Source organism: Rhinolophus sinicus, chromosome 14, assembly GCF_057876585.1.
Source record: "Rhinolophus sinicus isolate RSI-liver-muscle chromosome 14, RSI-T2T, whole genome shotgun sequence".
In the NCBI taxonomy this organism is placed as follows: domain Eukaryota; kingdom Metazoa; phylum Chordata; class Mammalia; order Chiroptera; family Rhinolophidae; genus Rhinolophus; species Rhinolophus sinicus.
The window spans coordinates 24,820,026-24,838,037 of NC_142514.1; the positions used below are offsets into that span (position 1 = coordinate 24,820,026).

At 42.6% G+C, this 18,012-nt stretch overlaps 1 protein-coding gene across 4 annotated transcripts in view; it reads left to right on the top strand.

Moving 5' to 3' along the window:
* Positions 1-18,012, top strand: part of AGO1 (argonaute RISC component 1) — a 36,660-nt gene that overhangs the window by 10,960 nt on the left and 7,688 nt on the right. For 3 of the 4 annotated variants that reach the window (XR_012497133.2, XM_019726508.3, XM_074334389.2), the window contains 9 exons: positions 116-203; positions 872-1,019; positions 4,634-4,753; positions 5,119-5,250; positions 5,377-5,510; positions 8,565-8,749; positions 14,698-14,857; positions 15,040-15,130; positions 16,176-16,370. Coding sequence is in view for 3 of the 4 variants with exons in the window: in XM_019726508.3 (XP_019582067.1) it covers positions 116-203; positions 872-1,019; positions 4,634-4,753; positions 5,119-5,250; positions 5,377-5,510; positions 8,565-8,749; positions 14,698-14,857; positions 15,040-15,130; positions 16,176-16,370 (1,253 nt within the window). In the remaining variant the exon portion in view is untranslated. The remainder of the gene's footprint in view (positions 1-115; positions 204-871; positions 1,020-4,633; positions 4,754-5,118; positions 5,251-5,376; positions 5,511-8,564; positions 8,750-14,697; positions 14,858-15,039; positions 15,131-16,175; positions 16,371-18,012) is intronic. The other variant, XM_019726509.3, reaches the window with a different exon arrangement.

Consider the following 18,012-nt stretch of genomic DNA (forward strand, 5'->3'; position numbering starts at 1 on the left):
TTACTTTCTCTTTAGCCCTAAAAGGAAATCCCCCTGGGATATGTTCAGGGGAGAGGCCAAGCCTGGGAACCTGAGCCACCTATTCCAACCCTGACAAACAGTGTGTGTATCCCAGGCCTGAAGGTGGAGGTGACTCACTGTGGACAGATGAAGAGGAAATACCGCGTGTGTAATGTTACCCGCCGTCCTGCCAGCCATCAGACGTAAGTTGACAGGGTTGCTGAGCCATCCATTGGTGGAGAAGGAGAATATCTTAACACAGTCCCTTCACTCCCTGGCTTCCACCCCCCACCCACTTACCCTGAGAATAAGCCTTGGACTGGCCTGGGTTTTCAAAGATAAGCTATGGGAATTTGGCACCCCTCCCCCAGTCTTCCCAGCTCCATTGATATTCTCCCTACTATTTTTACCTTCCTGGGCTCCACCTTTCCTCCATTGGCCTTTACTATAGATCAGGCATCTTCCCCTGACTCCTGTCTCAGTTTTGTAAATGTTAGAATCTCTTTAGACTTATTCTTCCTCCTGAAAAAGAAAGCTGGGTTCCTGGGCTAGTCCTTGGGGAAGCTGTCAGTGATTTCATCTGCCTTCTTGACCTCAGACTGTACTGGACTGTGAGTGCCTACTGTGTGTCAGGCTTTATGCTCAACACCAGAGATACAGATGAGTCGGGTATGGTCCTGATGGTTGTGGAACTTGCCTCTCAAATCTTTGGCTTCTCTTTTGGAGCCCTGTATTGCCTGCTTTCCCAAGAGTAGCAGTACTCAAGGGGCTGGATAGGATGAAGCCAAGTCTGGGTCTTCCCATGGTTGTAGATCCAGAGAGATGGGATTGAATACTGGGCTCATATACCTCCTTCCCTTCCCCCAAACAGGTTTCCCTTGCAGCTGGAGAGTGGACAGACTGTGGAGTGCACAGTGGCACAGTATTTCAAGCAGAAATATAACCTTCAGCTCAAGTATCCCCACCTGCCATGCCTGCAAGTTGGCCAGGAACAAAAGCATACGTACCTGCCCCTAGAGGTAAGGCTGCCAAGTGACGGCTGGGCTGGGGAACAAGCATTGTACCTATTCACTGATCATCAGAGGTCTGTTCTTCCATTTGTAGCCTCTCATCTTCATTTTGAAGTTTGGAAAATTGACATTTGGAGAGGTATGAGGTCATTTTATGAAATGTAGGCCTCATTCTTACCTGCTAAATTCTTTTCTATTTCCCATCCCGCTCATGTTCTTTCAGGACTGCCAGGCAAAGTTGAAAACTATATTTACTGCGTTGAATAAGTAATTAGTTCGTTCAGGACAGAGATTTCAGATACTCACATTCATGTCCTCTTAATTTCTCTGTTCTCTGGAGCTGGGGATCCTAAGTGACCTAGAGATACAAGTGTACCTTATTTTAGAGAAAATGGAGGTGAATGTTGAATCCTATTTCCCTAATGATGAATGTGTTCTTTGTGAAAAAAATTTAGTCCTAAGATTTGTCATATTTTTATGCTTCAGTAGACCTTTGAAATTAAAGACCTTTGAAATTAAAGAAAGAATAGTAATGCTTCTTAAGTTATAGAATGCAAATATAGAACCATTGGGCTGTGTTTGGTTTGGCATACACTAGCCAAAGTGTTTATTGAGAAACTACTGCTGACTGCTTCATTGTTTAGTTTATTGCTACTCAAAGTGTGGTCAGTGGACCAACACTATAGGCATTACCCAGGAGCTTGTTTGCAATGCAGACTCTCAGATCCCACCCAGATCTGCTAAATCAGAATCTGTCTTTTAACAGAATCCAAAGAGGATTCATCTGAACATTGAGGTTGGAGAATCACTAGCCTAGACTTTTGTCTTACTTTGTTTCAGCAGCAGGAGTCAGATAGCTGGGATCAAAGCTCAAGACTTCGGTGAACTTCTGGGGTTTCAGAACTAACCAGAGGGAGTTAGGCTGCAGGGAGGAGAGATCCCCAAACCTAAGAACTGACTCAGTTAAGAGGTGCTGATGCACAGAAAGTGTGATGAAGACAATATTTTCTCCGAGGTGTAAACGGAAGTCTTTAGGGACGATCCCAACTACGTAGATAGGCTGTAGGTCATATCTACTGCCAGCTAAGGTTTGTTAGCAAGTTATTATAACATTACTTCTGTTTACACAACAGTTTCCGAGGAGGAATAATTTATATAATGACTTATGTTTTGATTTTTACTGTTGTTTGTTTATTTAACAAATGTTTAGTGAGCTCCGACTATGTGTCTTATATATACTTTTTTAGGTGCCGGGAATGTAGAGATTAACACAACAAGTTCCCCGCTGTCATGGAGCTTACATTCTAGAAGGGGGAGATAGATAATAAATTGATAAATAAGGTAGTTTCAGATGGTGGTAAGTGGTACAAAAATAATAAAATAGGTTAAGGGGATAGAAGTAAGGGTGGAGGGGGTTGGAGAGCCACTTTAGTTACTGTGGTCAGGGCAGGCCTCTTTTAGGAGACATTTGAGCTGAGTCCCAATTTAAGAAATAGAACCAAGCTTGTAACAACCTGGGGGAAGAGCCTTCCAGGCAGGAGGTAAATAACAAGTACAAAGGCTCTAAAGCAGCAGGAAACTTGGGTCTTTTTGAGAGATAGACAGAGGCCACAGTCGCTGGCATGTAGTGGATGAGGGGAAAAGTAATAGATGATTTTGGAGAGAGGTTCAGGGTTAAATCATGTAGCCTGGTGGGATTTTTTTGTTTTGTTTTGTTTTTAAGAATAGATTAATTAAGATATAATTCACATACCACAAAGTTCACTCTTAAAATGTCCAATTCACTGGTTTTTTAGTGTATTCACAGAATTGTGCAACTGTCATCACTATTTGATACTAAAACATTTTCATCACCCTCAGAAGAAAGCTCATACCCTTTAGAAGTCACTTACTATTCCTTCCACTGTACACACACACACACACACACACACACACACACACAGAGCCCCTAGTAATCACTAGTCTTTCTGTTTCTGTGGATTTATCTGTTCTGGATATTTCATATAAATGGAATTATATGTGGCCTTTTTTGACTGGCCTACTTCACTGAGCATGATGTCTTCAAGGTTCATCTATGTTGCAGCCTATGTGAGAATTTCCTTCCTTTTTAAGGCCGAATAATATTGTTGTATGTATATACCACATTTTATTTATCCATTTCTTCATTGACAGATACTTGGATTGCTTGTATCTTTTAGTTATTGTGAATACTGCGACTATGAATATAGGTGTACAAATGTTTGTTCTGGTCCCTGCTTTCACTTCTTTTGAGTACATGCCCAGAAGTAGAATTGCTGGATCATATGGTAATTCTGTGTTTAATTTTTTGAGGAATCACCATACTGTTTTCCACAGTGGCCATACCATTTTACATTCCCACCAGTAGTGCATTGCACAATGGTTCGAATTTCTCCACATCCCTACTTCAGCCCTCTTCTTAGTATTGATTCTGTAGCTGAAATCTGTAGAGAGTGCTACAGCTTTAAGGTACCTTTAAGAGAGCAACATTACAGATTTTAATTCTGGATTTTCATTAGTGAACTGATCGATTTGTATGTTGTTTGGGATACAGAGTCGAAGGGCAAATAGATGACCTTGCCCTGGTTTTCCCTACCATTGTTCTGCATGAACTCTGGAAATTAGGGATAGTTCCAGTACTTACATAGTGTTGGCCCTATGGGAGCAAGTTCCATGTTTCATTTCTTCTAAATCCTCACAACCACCTCATGAGAGCTAGTGTTTTTTCCGCATGACTGAAAATAAACTATCTCAGAGTGGTTAAGAGACCTGTGCCTGCCCCAGGTAACATCACCTAGAAATGACAAAGCTGGGCTTCAAACTCAAGTCTTCTAAACCTACTGGCTCTCTCTACTCTGCCAAAAAGCTTCCTGTTCACAGCATCTCGAATATAGCAGATTGGGGCGTTAAGTCGTGTATATCGCTGGAAAGTCTATTCTGATCTCCATTGTGTTCTGTTGGGCCCCAAACAGAGGAACCAAGTGGCAGGATGTTTTTCATACCAACAGAGGAAACTGTCAGTCAACAAACAGTGATTTCTATAGTCCAGGGGCTCAGTGATCATTTGTAGACTGGGGCTCAAGAGTTAAGAGCCTTCCCCGGTTCTTTTGGTGGGTTGCAGGATGGAGAAATAGACTTCCTGTCACCATTGGAGAGCTGCCTACTACCTTAGGAATCCAGTTTGTATGTATTGACTTTTTTAGTATTCAGAAGAGCTCTACATTGGGTCCTTTGGTAAAAATAATTTATCCTGCAATTTATTGAGTATTTACTGTGTTGCAGAACTGTACTCGGCCCTTTAAGTGCTTTATTTTATTTAGTCTCCAAACAATGCAATGAGATTATTACTGTTGTCTCCATTTAACACATGGGACCTGAGCCGAGCCCAGATCTGGCTCTGGATCACAAGCTCTTAATCACAAAGTAGCTATATTGCCTTTTGTGTTGCACACGGGTATTTTCTAACTTAGCCTGTGTGTCCAAGAGATTTTGCAGACCCCTTCCCAGGACAGACAGCCAAGGTCTGTTCCCTTACTGGGGGGCTCTGAATATAATAGGGTAGATGGAACTCAAGCCAGAGTTACCCACCGTTCTTGTTTCCTCAGGTCTGTAACATTGTGGCCGGGCAGCGCTGCATTAAGAAGCTGACGGACAACCAGACTTCCACCATGATAAAGGCTACAGCGAGGTCGGCCCCAGACCGACAGGAGGAGATCAGCCGCCTGGTCAGTGGGGCTGCAGAGAAACAAACGTATGCTCAGTTGCTCAGTCACTGGGGCCCCTGGTTGCAAGATGCTTTCCTGCCTTGGCAGGACCCTCAGGAGAACACAAGTCTAGATTTGTTTCCTGGGATTCCATAGGATTGCTCTTGCTTCTTGACCCTGTACCTACTTTGCTTTCTTTTTCTTTTTCCCTTTTGTATTACTTCCCTATGTTATCCACTCCCACTTATGTCATCTTCCACTTTCCCTCCTGTTTTAGGGCTACTCTTGCCAGTCTCAGCTGCCCAGGGCATTCTACTTGGGACCCAGAAGGTGAGCAGTATTGCCAAGCTGCTGCTCTCCTGAGATCCCCTTCTTTTGTCTTGCAGATGAAGAATGCCAGCTATAACCTAGATCCCTACATCCAGGAATTTGGGATCAAAGTGAAAGATGACATGACGGAGGTGACGGGACGCGTGCTGCCGGCGCCCATCTTGCAATATGGCGGCCGGGTGAGCAGGGTCAGGGCCACACAACATCTCTGGGCATTTTGGGGGGTGACGGGGTTGTATAGCCAGGGGCTTTTGCTCCCCTACCCACCTGGCTCTACTGAGGCTCACCTGGGCGCCCCCTCTGCCTATCCCCAGAACCGGGCCATTGCCACACCCAATCAGGGTGTCTGGGACATGCGGGGGAAACAGTTCTACAATGGGATTGAGATCAAAGTCTGGGCCATCGCCTGCTTCGCACCCCAAAAACAGTGTCGAGAAGAGGTGCTCAAGTAAGGAGGGCTGGGTTTATGGGTGGAAGGGTGGGAAGGACCCTAGAGTTGCCTGCATTCTCCTACCCCCAAGGGGCCAAGATTTGACCTGTAGTGTGCTATTTCTGATTCTTGGTTCTGCCTTCTTGAACTGTCTGGCACAAACTTCTGCTTGTTCTTTTCTGCCAATCTGGGGTCAGGAGCCCTACTTGTTCAGAGATGATGATTTCAGGGCATGAATGTTCTCATGGAGGCCCGAATTATTTTTTTGTTATAATTATTAACATTGGTAATAAATAGTAGTAGTGGTGACTATAATGTTTATGCCAACATTGTACCTAATTTTATGTCTTCTTATTTCATCTTCACAGTAAGTAGGTGGTGGTATTTCCATTTTCAGGAGACTGAGGCTCAAAGAGGTTAAGTAACTTGTACAAAGTTTGCGTATCGAGAAAGTGTCAGAGTTGGGGTCATATCGGACGGAGGCTTCAAAGCTTATATTCCTAACTGGAGACAGAAAAGAGCAGTTTATTCAGTTGGTCCTCTGAGCTGTCCTCTCCTGTGCACAGAATTTGTTCAGTCAGCTCCAAGGGACCTGAATTAGGTGAACATGAGTTTAAAGGCCTCTGTGGCTGAGGGGCTGGGAGCAGATAACAGTGAAAAAACTGATACAGCCAAGTGGTTTATAGGGACAGGTTAGGGGAATAATCGTCTTGAATGAGTGAATGAGTAATTGGAAGTCACTGACTCTTCCCCACGGTACTTTTTTTTAAAACAGCTTTATTGAGATATGTTTCAAATACCGCAAAATTCACCCATTTAAAGTGTACAGTTTGGTAGTTTCTGCAGTCTTTTGCAGTGGTGGTTTCTTTTCTCTGGATCTTGGGTGGGGTCAGTGCACTGCGAGGCTGAGTGAGTGGCGCTGAGATGCACTCCCTGGTGGGGTCAGCTGGCCTTGGGGTTTTCATAAGAATTAGTTAACAGCAGGCCCTGTTGAATGTGAGGACTTTGGCTGCCCTGCCCCACCTTCTCCACTCACAGGTACCCAACTACTACCATCCCAATTGTAGTTTCTTTTAAATGGGTTCCTCTTGTCCCCTTTCCTTGGTTCTTGGTATTCTAGCCCCATTTAAGCCAGGTTTCTCCTAGCCTTGGCCAAGCATTGGAGAGCCTGTCCTCAGCAATATTGGAAAGGCTCCCAGCTCTCTGCCTTTATGCCTTTGTGTTACCTTGTTGGTAGCTCTGTTCTCTACGTGCTTCTCTCTTATTCCCATGTCCCATTTTTTTGAGAAGCAATTCATTGTTTTGGATATTTTGCGAGTAGAGAAACTGATAAACGTAGAATCTGAGTTGGAAGGAGTCAGTTTATCAGACATCTCCTTCTTCCAGTGATTCCCAAATGTAGGGGGTAAGAATGTGACTTGTATGCCTGGGTCAGTAGTACCCAGTGGGACGTGTGGCTCTGGGATAAAAATAAAGATTTGGGAGTCTTCAGTCATAGCAGCAGGTGAGACTGTCCTGGGAGAATGTGCACAGTGAACACAGGCTGAATCTAGAACTCAGAAAAACTGGAAAGGAAATAGAGTTCCTAAGTGTATGAGGGGATGGGATTCTGAACACAGTAAAAGGTTATCCTATCCTAAGATAGAGGGGCCAGAGACAAAGGTGGCCGTGGAGGTGGAGGGAATGGATGCGGGAGTACTAGGATCAACCCTCAGAATTTTTCTTTTGGTTAAAGAGGCCCCAATACTTCAGCTGTATTACTTAGGGTAGGCTCTTAAGATCTTCCCCATCTTAGACTTCTCTCAACACTTTGTGGCCCCCAACATTGGACACAGTATCCCAACTGAGCTGGTAGATAGAAGACTGGGAATACCAATTTCCTTTAAGTAGAGACCCACTATCAATGGAATCTAGTAACACACTGGTTTTTTAGTAGCTACATTGCAGTTGTATGTAAGGCAGAGAAATGGAAAAAAATACTGTTTGTAGTCCATCAAAGAGCCGGGCTCTTATTTACAACTGCTAGGTTATATTTCCTTATTCTACATATTTATCTTGAAAATAAATATGTAGAATAATATGGCAAACATCCATGTGTCCATCATCCAGACTTTTGTCATATTTTATTTCTCTAAAGTAAATAAAATATAACAGATAAACTTGACATTTCCTTTATGTCTTCCCTGCTAACCCTATTCCTCCCTTCTGACACAGTTACTGTTCTGAATTATTATGACTTTCCTATCCAATTATACATTTTATATACTTCTATGCATATAAATGATTTTAAATTTTATGTAACAGTATTATACAGTATTTAGCTAGCTTATGTTTTTTGACTAAATATGTGAAAAAATAACTATTTTCCCACTACAAAGGTTTTTCAATGTATCATTGATATTTATATGCTATATAATAGCATCCTGTAAACAATTTGCTTTTTTCTCTTTGTACATTTTTGTTTTTAATCTAAATGCAGGATTTTCACAAATTAAATTTCCTGTTGTTCATTTTAGTCTGTCATTATATTTATGTAACTTAATTTTTTTAATCTATTGCATGTGTGTACCCTCTCTCCCAAGTTTGTCTTCCTTTCCCAGGGTGAAGCCCTAAAGCCAAAGGAAAGAAGCTTGTTTAATTATTTGCTCTCAAGCTTCAAAGAACCAGTAGGAAGGAGCTCATTTTTATTGAGCACGTCCTGTGTTCCAATCACTGTTGGAACCTTATTTATGTTCATTTGAGCAAGGAGGCCCTCCACTTGGGCTTCTGCCTACTGCTATGGACTTGTAACAGAAGCCGTTGCTTGAGTGGGACATGGTGGGGACCCTGAGAATTCCCACAGTTCCCTTCTCTGGGCTCCCTCAGCTCTCTGCTTGTGCCATTCAACACTTAGCAAGCTCTGTCTTGTCCTACTCAACTATACATGTTTTTTACACTAGCTGTGATCATGTCTCATCCACCTTAGACTCTCTCAGTGACTGTCAGTGCTTAGGCACCTATGATGGAGGCATTTGGTCAGAGGTATTAAGGTGGGACTTACTGCCTCCTGTCATGACCATAATTGTGCTGCAGGAACTTCACAGACCAGCTGCGGAAGATTTCCAAGGATGCAGGGATGCCCATCCAGGGCCAGCCTTGCTTCTGCAAATATGCTCAGGGGGCAGACAGCGTGGAGCCCATGTTCCGGCATCTCAAGAACACCTACTCTGGGCTGCAGCTCATTATCGTCATCCTGCCAGGGAAGACGCCAGTGTATGGTACAGTTCTCTTGGGACAGTGGTCACAATGATGGGACTCTTTTCAGGGAGTTTCCTGGAGGCTCCTGGGGAGACTCAGTGTGGATTCTTAGCTCTAGCCAGAGCCGTCCCTTACTGTCAGTGCCCCTCTTCTAGGAGAAATGTCAGCCTTAGGAGCCATCGAGTCATCCCAGGTCCTGTTTACCTGCTCACACTCCTTTCCAGTAACATTTACTGTGGTCCTCTGTGCTGGTCTTCATGCCAGGCTGCACTGGGCCAGATACAGGGATGGGTTAGTCCAGATTCCTGTTCTTAGGAGAGTGCAGTCTATGAGGACACCCAAGGAGAATGTGTGGTGTTTCTTTCCTGTTAGTGTTCCATTGCCTCGGAATGACTCGGACTTTTTGGGAAGTTTTTGCTTTCTCCCTCTCTTTCCCTCTTTTAAGAATGGGAATGACTAACTATATATATCTCTGGCTCAGTACTTTTCTCTTACTCCGTTTTCTCTCTCCACCTATTACGCTTCAAAGGAAAAGGTGTCCCTCTTCTTACCTTGCTCAACCTGTGTGTGCTCTTGTCCCCATCGCGTCTTACTACCTTGGGGACTTTATGTACCCTGTAACCCTCAAACTTCTTCAGATTCCCTGTCCTAGAGCGCATTACCACTCTTACGCCATCTCCTTTAGCTTTTGTCTTCCTATTTTCTTGTTTTTCTTCATACTTTTTGAATGAGTTGTATACATTCCCTACACCCACTTCTTCACCAGCCACTTACTCCGTTGCCTCTGTCATCTACCTTACTTCTGCCTTTCACCTAAACTTCTGTAGAGGATCACCAGCTACCTTTCTCAGTTCTCCTCTTCTCTTGACTAATTAATATTTTCTCCTGTCTCCCCTTACTTATTTTCATCATTACCAGGAATGCCTGGTATTGTCCAGATTTCTGTATGGTATAGTCCTCTTGGGACAGTGGTAACAAGGATAGGACTCTTCTCAGGGTAGCTCCTCTGCCCTCTCTTTCTGTCTTTACATTTTAGTGAAGTTCTCATCCATTTCAGTTACTTCAGTCACCACCTATTATTATCATATGTTATAATGTATTACTGAAATCTTGATCCAACCGTGGACCTCTCTGCAGCTCGCGTCTGGCTCTTTAACCTCTCTCCTTTCCTTCATCAAGAGTTTGTTGATGACCTACTATGTGGGAAACACTGCTTGATCCTGAATACATTGGTGAGAAAAGCAGAGCGATCTCTGCCCTTATAAAGTGTTCTGGTGGACCATCTCTTTAGTAGTTTGTCTTCTTTGTCTACCAGTGACCCTTTTATTTACTTCTCTTTTCTGTGACATCACAGTTGTTTCTGGGTACCTTTATCCAGACTGGAGGCAGTCTGTCTTTTCTTTGTTTCACCTCCAGTGTACTTTTTTTACAGTCTTAAGATATATTCCTTGTTCTCCACCCACATTTCTCAACTTAATTCTAATATTGCTTCTTAAATCTTTGTTGAATATGTTACTGCATGAGATTTTGTAACAGTACTACTCCCCAAAAAAACCTTCATTGGTCCCCATTCACAATATAAAAGGTTTTCAGGGCCCTGATCTTGGTTTAACCTTTTCAGCTTTATCTTGTACTTTTCCCTTTCTGGTATGCCACACATACCAGGAAGATCACTTGTTCTGAAATTAGATAGAACTGGATTTTAATCTGGCTATGCCAGTTTACTGGCTTAGGCTAATTACCTAACCTTTCTCAGCCTCATGGATTATTTATATAAAAAACAGCATCTAACAACGATGCCTGGCACATAGTAGATACTCTAAATTCTCATTCCTTGTCTGTGCTGCCCACTCTCTGGTTTTGCTCACATATTTATCTTTGTCTAGGACATCTAAGTACTCTACTTGTTATCCTATACCTTGCGCTTAAAATTCTCTCCATCCTTCAAGTCCCACTTTAAATGTACGTATTCCTTGAAGCCTTCTCTAGTAATTCCACCGGGAGGATGAACTCGTCTCTTTCTGGATTCTTCTAGAAATTTTATCAGGTTGCTGATCAATTACTACCTTGCTTGATATTACTTTGAACAGAGAGTAGATCTGATTCTTAAACCTTCTTCCCTCTACATATATACACCTAAGGTAGAGCCTTCCATGGACATGACACTCAATAATTATGGATGGAAGTTGGTTGACCTCCAATCCATGTCTCTCTTGGGCCTTACATTGATGGCCCTTGGTTGGAAAATAAGGATGCTTTTTAGGAGACCTGCCTTGAGTAATTACCAGAGTTTCTGGTTCCCCCCCATTAAACAGAAAATCCAGTGTTTGGCTTGTCTGGGGAGTATGTAGTGCAGCATGCTTGGGGAAGGCAAGGCTTACTCAGAATTTTCCCTTCCCTGCGCTCAATAATGTTATACCTCTCTACAGTCTTACACCTTAATTAGGACCTTAGGTTTTTACCAGTTAAATGTTATTCCTTGATTTTACCAATAGGACAGTGGGGCCATCTGCCTAGGAATTAAACCTGCAGGTAAGAGAGCAATCTGGTTTTTCTAAAGACCTTTCACCCTCCTTCCTGAGAGGCCAAAAGAATGGAATTCTCTCTGTGATTTTCAAAGCAAGTCCAGTTGCACTGTGGTTGCCCTGAAAGTGTAGAAGGACGGTGTGACATTTGCCCAGTTCTGATCTGGTACTGTTCTGCATCCTGCCCTTCCTTAGTGTTTTTAACTTCTTTTCCTCCACTAAATTGATACTATTTTATATATATATATATATATATATATATATATATATATATATATATATATACTCTTTTTGTTTTTGAAGTATAATGTACATTTAGAAATCTTAGGTATTCAGTTCAGTGAATTTTCACCAAGTGTCACAGCAGTATAACCAGTACCCAGTTCTGGCCCAGGACATTACCATAACCCCAGGCTCCCAATTGCTAACAACTCCCCATCAGTGGGAACCATTATTATTCTGGCTTCTAATACCATACATTAGTTTTGCCTGTCTTTGAGCTTTATATAGGTGGAATCTAATATGACGTACTTTTTTTGTGTCTGGCTTCTTTCACTCAACATTATGTCTGTGAGATTCATCCATGTTTGTGTAGTTGTAGCCTATGTTATAGCTTTCCATCCTATGAATATAATAGTTTACATGTACTTACCCATTCATTATACTGTCAATGGACATGTTTGGATTTCTAGTTTTTACTATTATGAAAATGCTTCAGTGAACATTCTTGTACATGTCCTTTGAACATGTATACCTATTTCTATTGGGTGTGTATCTAGGAGGGATTTTAAAATATGTACAAATTTACACTTCCATCAGCAGTGTATGAGAGTTCTAGATACTTTATATCTTTACCAAACTTGGTATAATCTCTTTCATTTTAGCCATTCTTATGGATATTTAGTGCTATTGCATTGTGCTTTTAGTTTTGTTTTTTTTTTGTTTTGTTTTTTTTAATTGGGGAAGGGGTACAGGACTTTATTGGGGAATAGTGTGTACTTCCAGGACTTTTTTCCAAGTCAAGTTATTGTCCTTTCAATCTTAGTTGTGGAGGGTGCCGTTCAGCTTCAAGTTCTTGTCCTTTCAGCTTAGTTGTGGAAGGCGCAGCTCAGCTCCAGGTCCAGTTGCCGTTTCTAGTTGCAGGGGGCACAGCCCACCATCCCTTGCGGGAGTCGAACCGGCAACCTTGTTGTTGAGAGGACGCACTCCCAACCAACTGAGCCATCTGGGAGCTCAGTGGCAGCTCAGCGGCAGCTCAGCTCAAGGTGCCGTGTTCAATCTTAGTTGCTGGGGGCAGACCCCACCATCCCTTGCAGGACTCAAGGAGTTGAACCGGCAACCTTGTGGTTGAGAGCCCACTGGCCCATGTGGGAATCGAACCGGCAGCCTTCGGAGTTAGGAGCATGGAGCGCTAACCGCCTGAGCCACAGGGCCGGCCCTTAATTTGATTTTTTTGATTGATAAAGTTGAGTATCTCTTTATATGCCTATTGGCTATTTCACTAGCCTTTTTTGTAAAGTACCTGCTCAAGTCTTTTCCCTTTTTTATTGACTTATAGGTAGTCTATATAATTCCTTTATCGAATATACATGTGTATTACATATCTCTGCTCTGTGGCTTGCCTTTTTACTTTCTTAAATGGATCTTTTTGCTTAACAGGAATTTTTAAATTTTAATGTAGTCCAATTTATCAATATTTTTCCTTTATGGCTAGTAGTACTTTCTGTGTCCTGTTTAAGAATTCCCAAGGTCATGAAAATACTAGTCTCTGTTTTCTTTTCTTTTTTTCTTTTTTTTTTTCCAATTTTTGTAAGAGTTTATTTGACCCAAACTGATGACATATGCCGGGGAGCAAGATCTCAAATGCTCCCAGTCTATGTTTTCTTTAAAAAAAAATTTTTTTTTTTTTAACCTTTCACCTTTAGAACTGGTCTATTTCTGCCAGATGCTTTCTCTATCCCCTGGCAGTAGTTCCTCTGCTGGTGCAAAGCCTGGGCTCTCAGCCTGCTGCCCACAACTAGAATCAGCAAATGTACCCAGAGTAAAAGGAGCTGCTGAGATTAGCTCATCTCTGTGAGATTGTCTCTCTCTCTCTGGAGTTTTAGACCCTCCAGTTCTCTAAGGAGCTCTCTGCTGCCTTCAAAAAGGTGATTTCTGTATTTTATCTGGCTTTTCTGAATGTTCTCTGTAGAAGCACTGACTTACCACTAACTACTCCATTTCTCTTTGAAATGGAAAGGATCCCTTTAACTTTTTTAAATATGCTCAAGTTTCCCATTGAAAACATACCAAACCCTGCGTCTCCTACTTGGTACTTTGTATCACCAAAATAATTTTTGCTTCTATACATTAATTTTTTGCCTTGATTTCACTAAATCAAAAGGGCGTTTCTAATCTTCATTTTACCTGATCTCTTAGCGACATTTGACTTTGTTGAATACTTGGTTCTGCTTCAAACACTCACTGTTTCCTTGATATTCATGATACAACTGCCTTGATCTCCCTCCTAGTTCTCTGGATTTTTCTCCTGTCCAGAAGTCCTTTGCAGCCTCCTCTTCCTATTCTACAAATACTGGGAGTTCCTCGGGTTTCAGATTTAAGCTCTCTTCTCTCTTAACTCTGTTCTCTTTCTTGGTAATCCCATCAAGATCATGCCTTCACTTACCACCTGTTCCTAAATGCTGCATACATTTTGCATCTCTGTTTCAGACTACTCTTCAGTTTCTACCTGTACCCAGTTGCTTAGTTGATACCATCATTGGGATGACAAAAAAGCACTTCAAACTCAAAATGTCTCAAAAAGAATATATGATGTATCTATTCTATTACCAAAGCTAAAATCACAGATATTATCCATAAAAACTTTTTCTCCTTACTCACATGTTTATAGTCTCTGTGTCTCTTAAATACCTCTTGAATCTATTTCTCTCCATTTCAAAAACTGCCTTCTTAATATAAGCTACCCTCATTTCTTCCCTAGGTCAGCCTAATGACCACATTCTTTCTCACACCATGGTTCCTTTGCTCTCCTTTGTAGTTACTTTGGCCTTTTAGTTTCTCAAACATACAATGCTATCTCCTATCAGAGTGTTTTTTGCATGCTGTGCCTTCTGCCTGGAATGCTGTCTCCCAACCCCCCCCCCCCAAGTCCTTTTTTCCTTTAGATTTCAGTTCATGCAGTACTTTCTCACTTCTTTTCTGGCTAGTTTATTCCCCTCTGTTATATACTCTCATAGCTCTGTGAAGTTTTCCGTTGCAGCATTTATCATTGTACTTTTTGTGATTTTTAAAATTAGTCACTCGATAATAAGCAATATAAAAGTAGGGACTCTATGTGTTTCTGGTCACCACTGTGGTCCCTAGCCCCTCATAGACTGCCTGGCATCTCGTAGGTATTCAGTGAGTATTTGTGATGCCCTAATTAGTTCTCTCCCTGCTCGTAGCTGAGGTGAAACGTGTTGGAGATACACTCTTAGGAATGGCTACACAGTGTGTGCAAGTGAAGAACGTGGTCAAGACCTCGCCTCAGACTCTGTCCAACCTCTGCCTGAAGATCAATGTCAAACTTGGTGGCATTAACAACATCCTAGTCCCACACCAGCGGTATGAACTCTATTGCCCACTTTCCCTTGTCACACAAGGTGCCGTTCTGGGGATTGCTGAAAAGATAAGACCCTGGCCAGACAGAGTGAATCAGACACAAGGGAGAGGATCAAAATGGGTGCTAGATGGTGCCAGGAAGAGAAGACCCAACTCTCCACCATTGTCTTCTTTTCCTTGTTCAGCTCTGCAGTCTTTCAACAACCAGTGATATTCCTGGGAGCAGATGTTACACACCCGCCAGCAGGCGATGGGAAAAAACCTTCTATCACCGCAGTGAGTGATACTCTCCAGCTTCTTTGTAAGGTTCTCCTTTAGCTCTCAGTTCCCAAGAGTACTCATGATTTCCTTCCCTTAGCTCTGCCACTTGACCCTTCATAAGATCTCCTTTCAGCTAATCATCCCCATTAACACTCTGTTGGTATCTTCATAAAACTATATGGTGTTTTTTGTTGTTTTTCAGTGAGAGTGTAGGCTGTGGACAGAGACTTGTCACAGTTTCCATCACTCCTGCTCTGTGTTTGAGTTTCTCTCTCTTTCCCCATGCTCACTTTTGGGATATCGTAGTGACCATATCTCTTCTCTGAAATCCTCTTCCCCCTCCCTACTCCCAGCCACCTAGTAGATTAGTTGTCTCTCTAATTCCTGAGTTCTCTGCTCCCTGTCCCCTAGGGGCTTCTGAATTGCTAGAGGAATCAGGCCTTCTTTCCCACTTCTCTTTCCTCAACCCTCACGTTTCTCTAGGCAGACTGGGCTTATCTCAGTAAATGCAGGGAAAACCTATATTATGCTTATCCTTATTTTCCTTGTGGTCGTCCATCCTAGGCTCTGACCACTGTCCCCTTTGACTATGATGTTACTCCCACCACCTGGAAGAACACTCTTCACCATGGGTCCTGGGTAGGTTAGCACTTGAATGAGAAAAAGGACAAACCTGTGGTTGGATGAGGTTACTCTGTAAACTAGTAGTGCCAAACCTTCACATGCACCTCTGCAAGGGGGAGGGAAATCACACTTTCCAAGTGACTACTGTGGGCTTGGCCCTGAGCAAGGTGCTTTATATGTACTGTAACAGCACTGAAAGCAGGTGGTATTCTTATTCCTGTCTCCATTTGAGAGGAGGAAAAAGAAGATGAGATGGATTAAGTAACTTCTGCATGTGTGATAGAACAGAGATTGAAACCAGGGTTCATGGAATCCAAAACCCTACTCATTTCGATAGTGTAGTTTTCTTGCTGAGAAGCCTTTCCCCAAACCTACAGTCTGACTGTGTTAGGAGGGTGGAGTTTCTGGGGCCTGATCCTGCTCCTTTGATTATCAGGTGGTAGGCAGTATGGATGCCCACCCCAGCCGATACTGTGCTACCGTGCGGGTGCAGCGACCTCGGCAGGAGATCATTGAAGACTTATCCTACATGGTGCGTGAGCTGCTCATCCAGTTCTACAAGTCCACCCGCTTCAAGCCTACGCGCATCATCTTCTACCGAGATGGGGTTCCTGAAGGCCAGCTCCCCCAGGTAGGGCCCACAGTAGGCGGGAAAAAAACCTTTATATTAAGGGTCTAATGGTAGCAGAGAGTACTGCGACCTTTTCTAAGCTATTGGCACTTGGAGGTGCTACTTGGGAACTTCGCTAAATGGAATAGGCTTGGGCGCAGAGATCACAATGGTGAAATGGTGTGTGCAAGCATCCATAGACCCTGCTTCTTGGAACAGAAGACCCTCGGTGCCTGTTTACTAGTTAGCTCATGTCGAAGACTGATTCTTTAGACCAGTGGTTCTCAAACTTGAGCATGTATCCAGGTCATGGGGAGGGCTTGTTAAAACAGTCTGGAGGGCTCTACCCTTAGATGTGCTGATTCGGTGAGTCTAGGATAGGGCCCTAGAATTTGTAGTTCTGACAAGTTCCCAGGTGATGCTGCTTGTCTGGAGGCCACGCTCTGAGACCCACTCCTGTTGATTTTTCTTCACAATGTTCCTCCTATTCTTTCTGCCTGCCAAGCCTTCATATATATTTTTTCATTTAAGACTGCATATTCTGTTGTTTAGTATGCTGAACTGTTCTCCTTGACTACCATTTAATAACAATATAGCCACCATTTATTTGGTACCTTTTATGTGCCGTCAACTGTGTTAAGCACATCATATGAGTTCTATTTAATGCTTATAGTAGCCCTATGAGATAATAATTATTCCATTTGACAGATGAGAAAACTGAGGCTTGGAATATTAAATGATTTCTTCAATGTCACCCAAGCTAGTAAGTGATGGAACATGGATTCAGACAAGTTAGTCTGCCCAAAAGTCCATGCTGTTAACCATTATGCTATTTCCTCCAAGGCATCCAGTGTTTCCTAAAATACTGGATAAATTTACTGTATCATTTCTCTGTTCAGAAGTGTCTATTAGCTTCATATACCCTTGGGTTAAAATTCAAACTGCTTAACAAAGCCATCAGCAGTTATTAAGCCCTTACTAGGTTTTCTATGGTTTTATTTAATTATCTGTTTAGTCTTCACAGCAGCTTTGTGAAGGCTAGTCTTATTAGTAACTTTGGTAGTTATGGAGAAAATGGGAATTATAGGGTTTAAGTAATTTGCGCAAGGGGATACAGCTAGATAAAACTTGGGTTTAACCCTAGTTCTAATTGATTCCAAATTCTATCCACTCTGCCATCCAGTTTTGACCTCCTATAGCTGATAAATCCAAGGCCACAAGACAACCATTGCCTATGGTTATGTACCTGTGGCTTCTTCTTTAGCTGTTCCATTTTCTTATAATCCTGCTTTTTTGTAGGACTTAATTCATCTACTCCCTCTGCACCCATCCCTGAACTATGTGCCTGCTCTTGTCTCATGGTTCCAACCTTGTTTGCTCTTGAAGCTCACAAGGGAATACCCATTTTCCTCCTGATCCTGTAGTTGACCTTATTTTGGGCATTGTGATTTTAGTGATTTCTCTGTGAACTTTGGTTCTGTCTTGATTTGGGATCTCTTTATGCACAGGAACCAGGTGAGTGCTCTGCTGAGGCCAAGCTCTCTGCTGATGGCCAAGGTTTTATAGGAACACAGGTGAACTACAGAGAAGGCTGATTTGGGCAGGAAGAACCCATCAGCTCTAATGGTTGGGTGTCTTATAAAGGGAAACTGAGCAAAAAGCC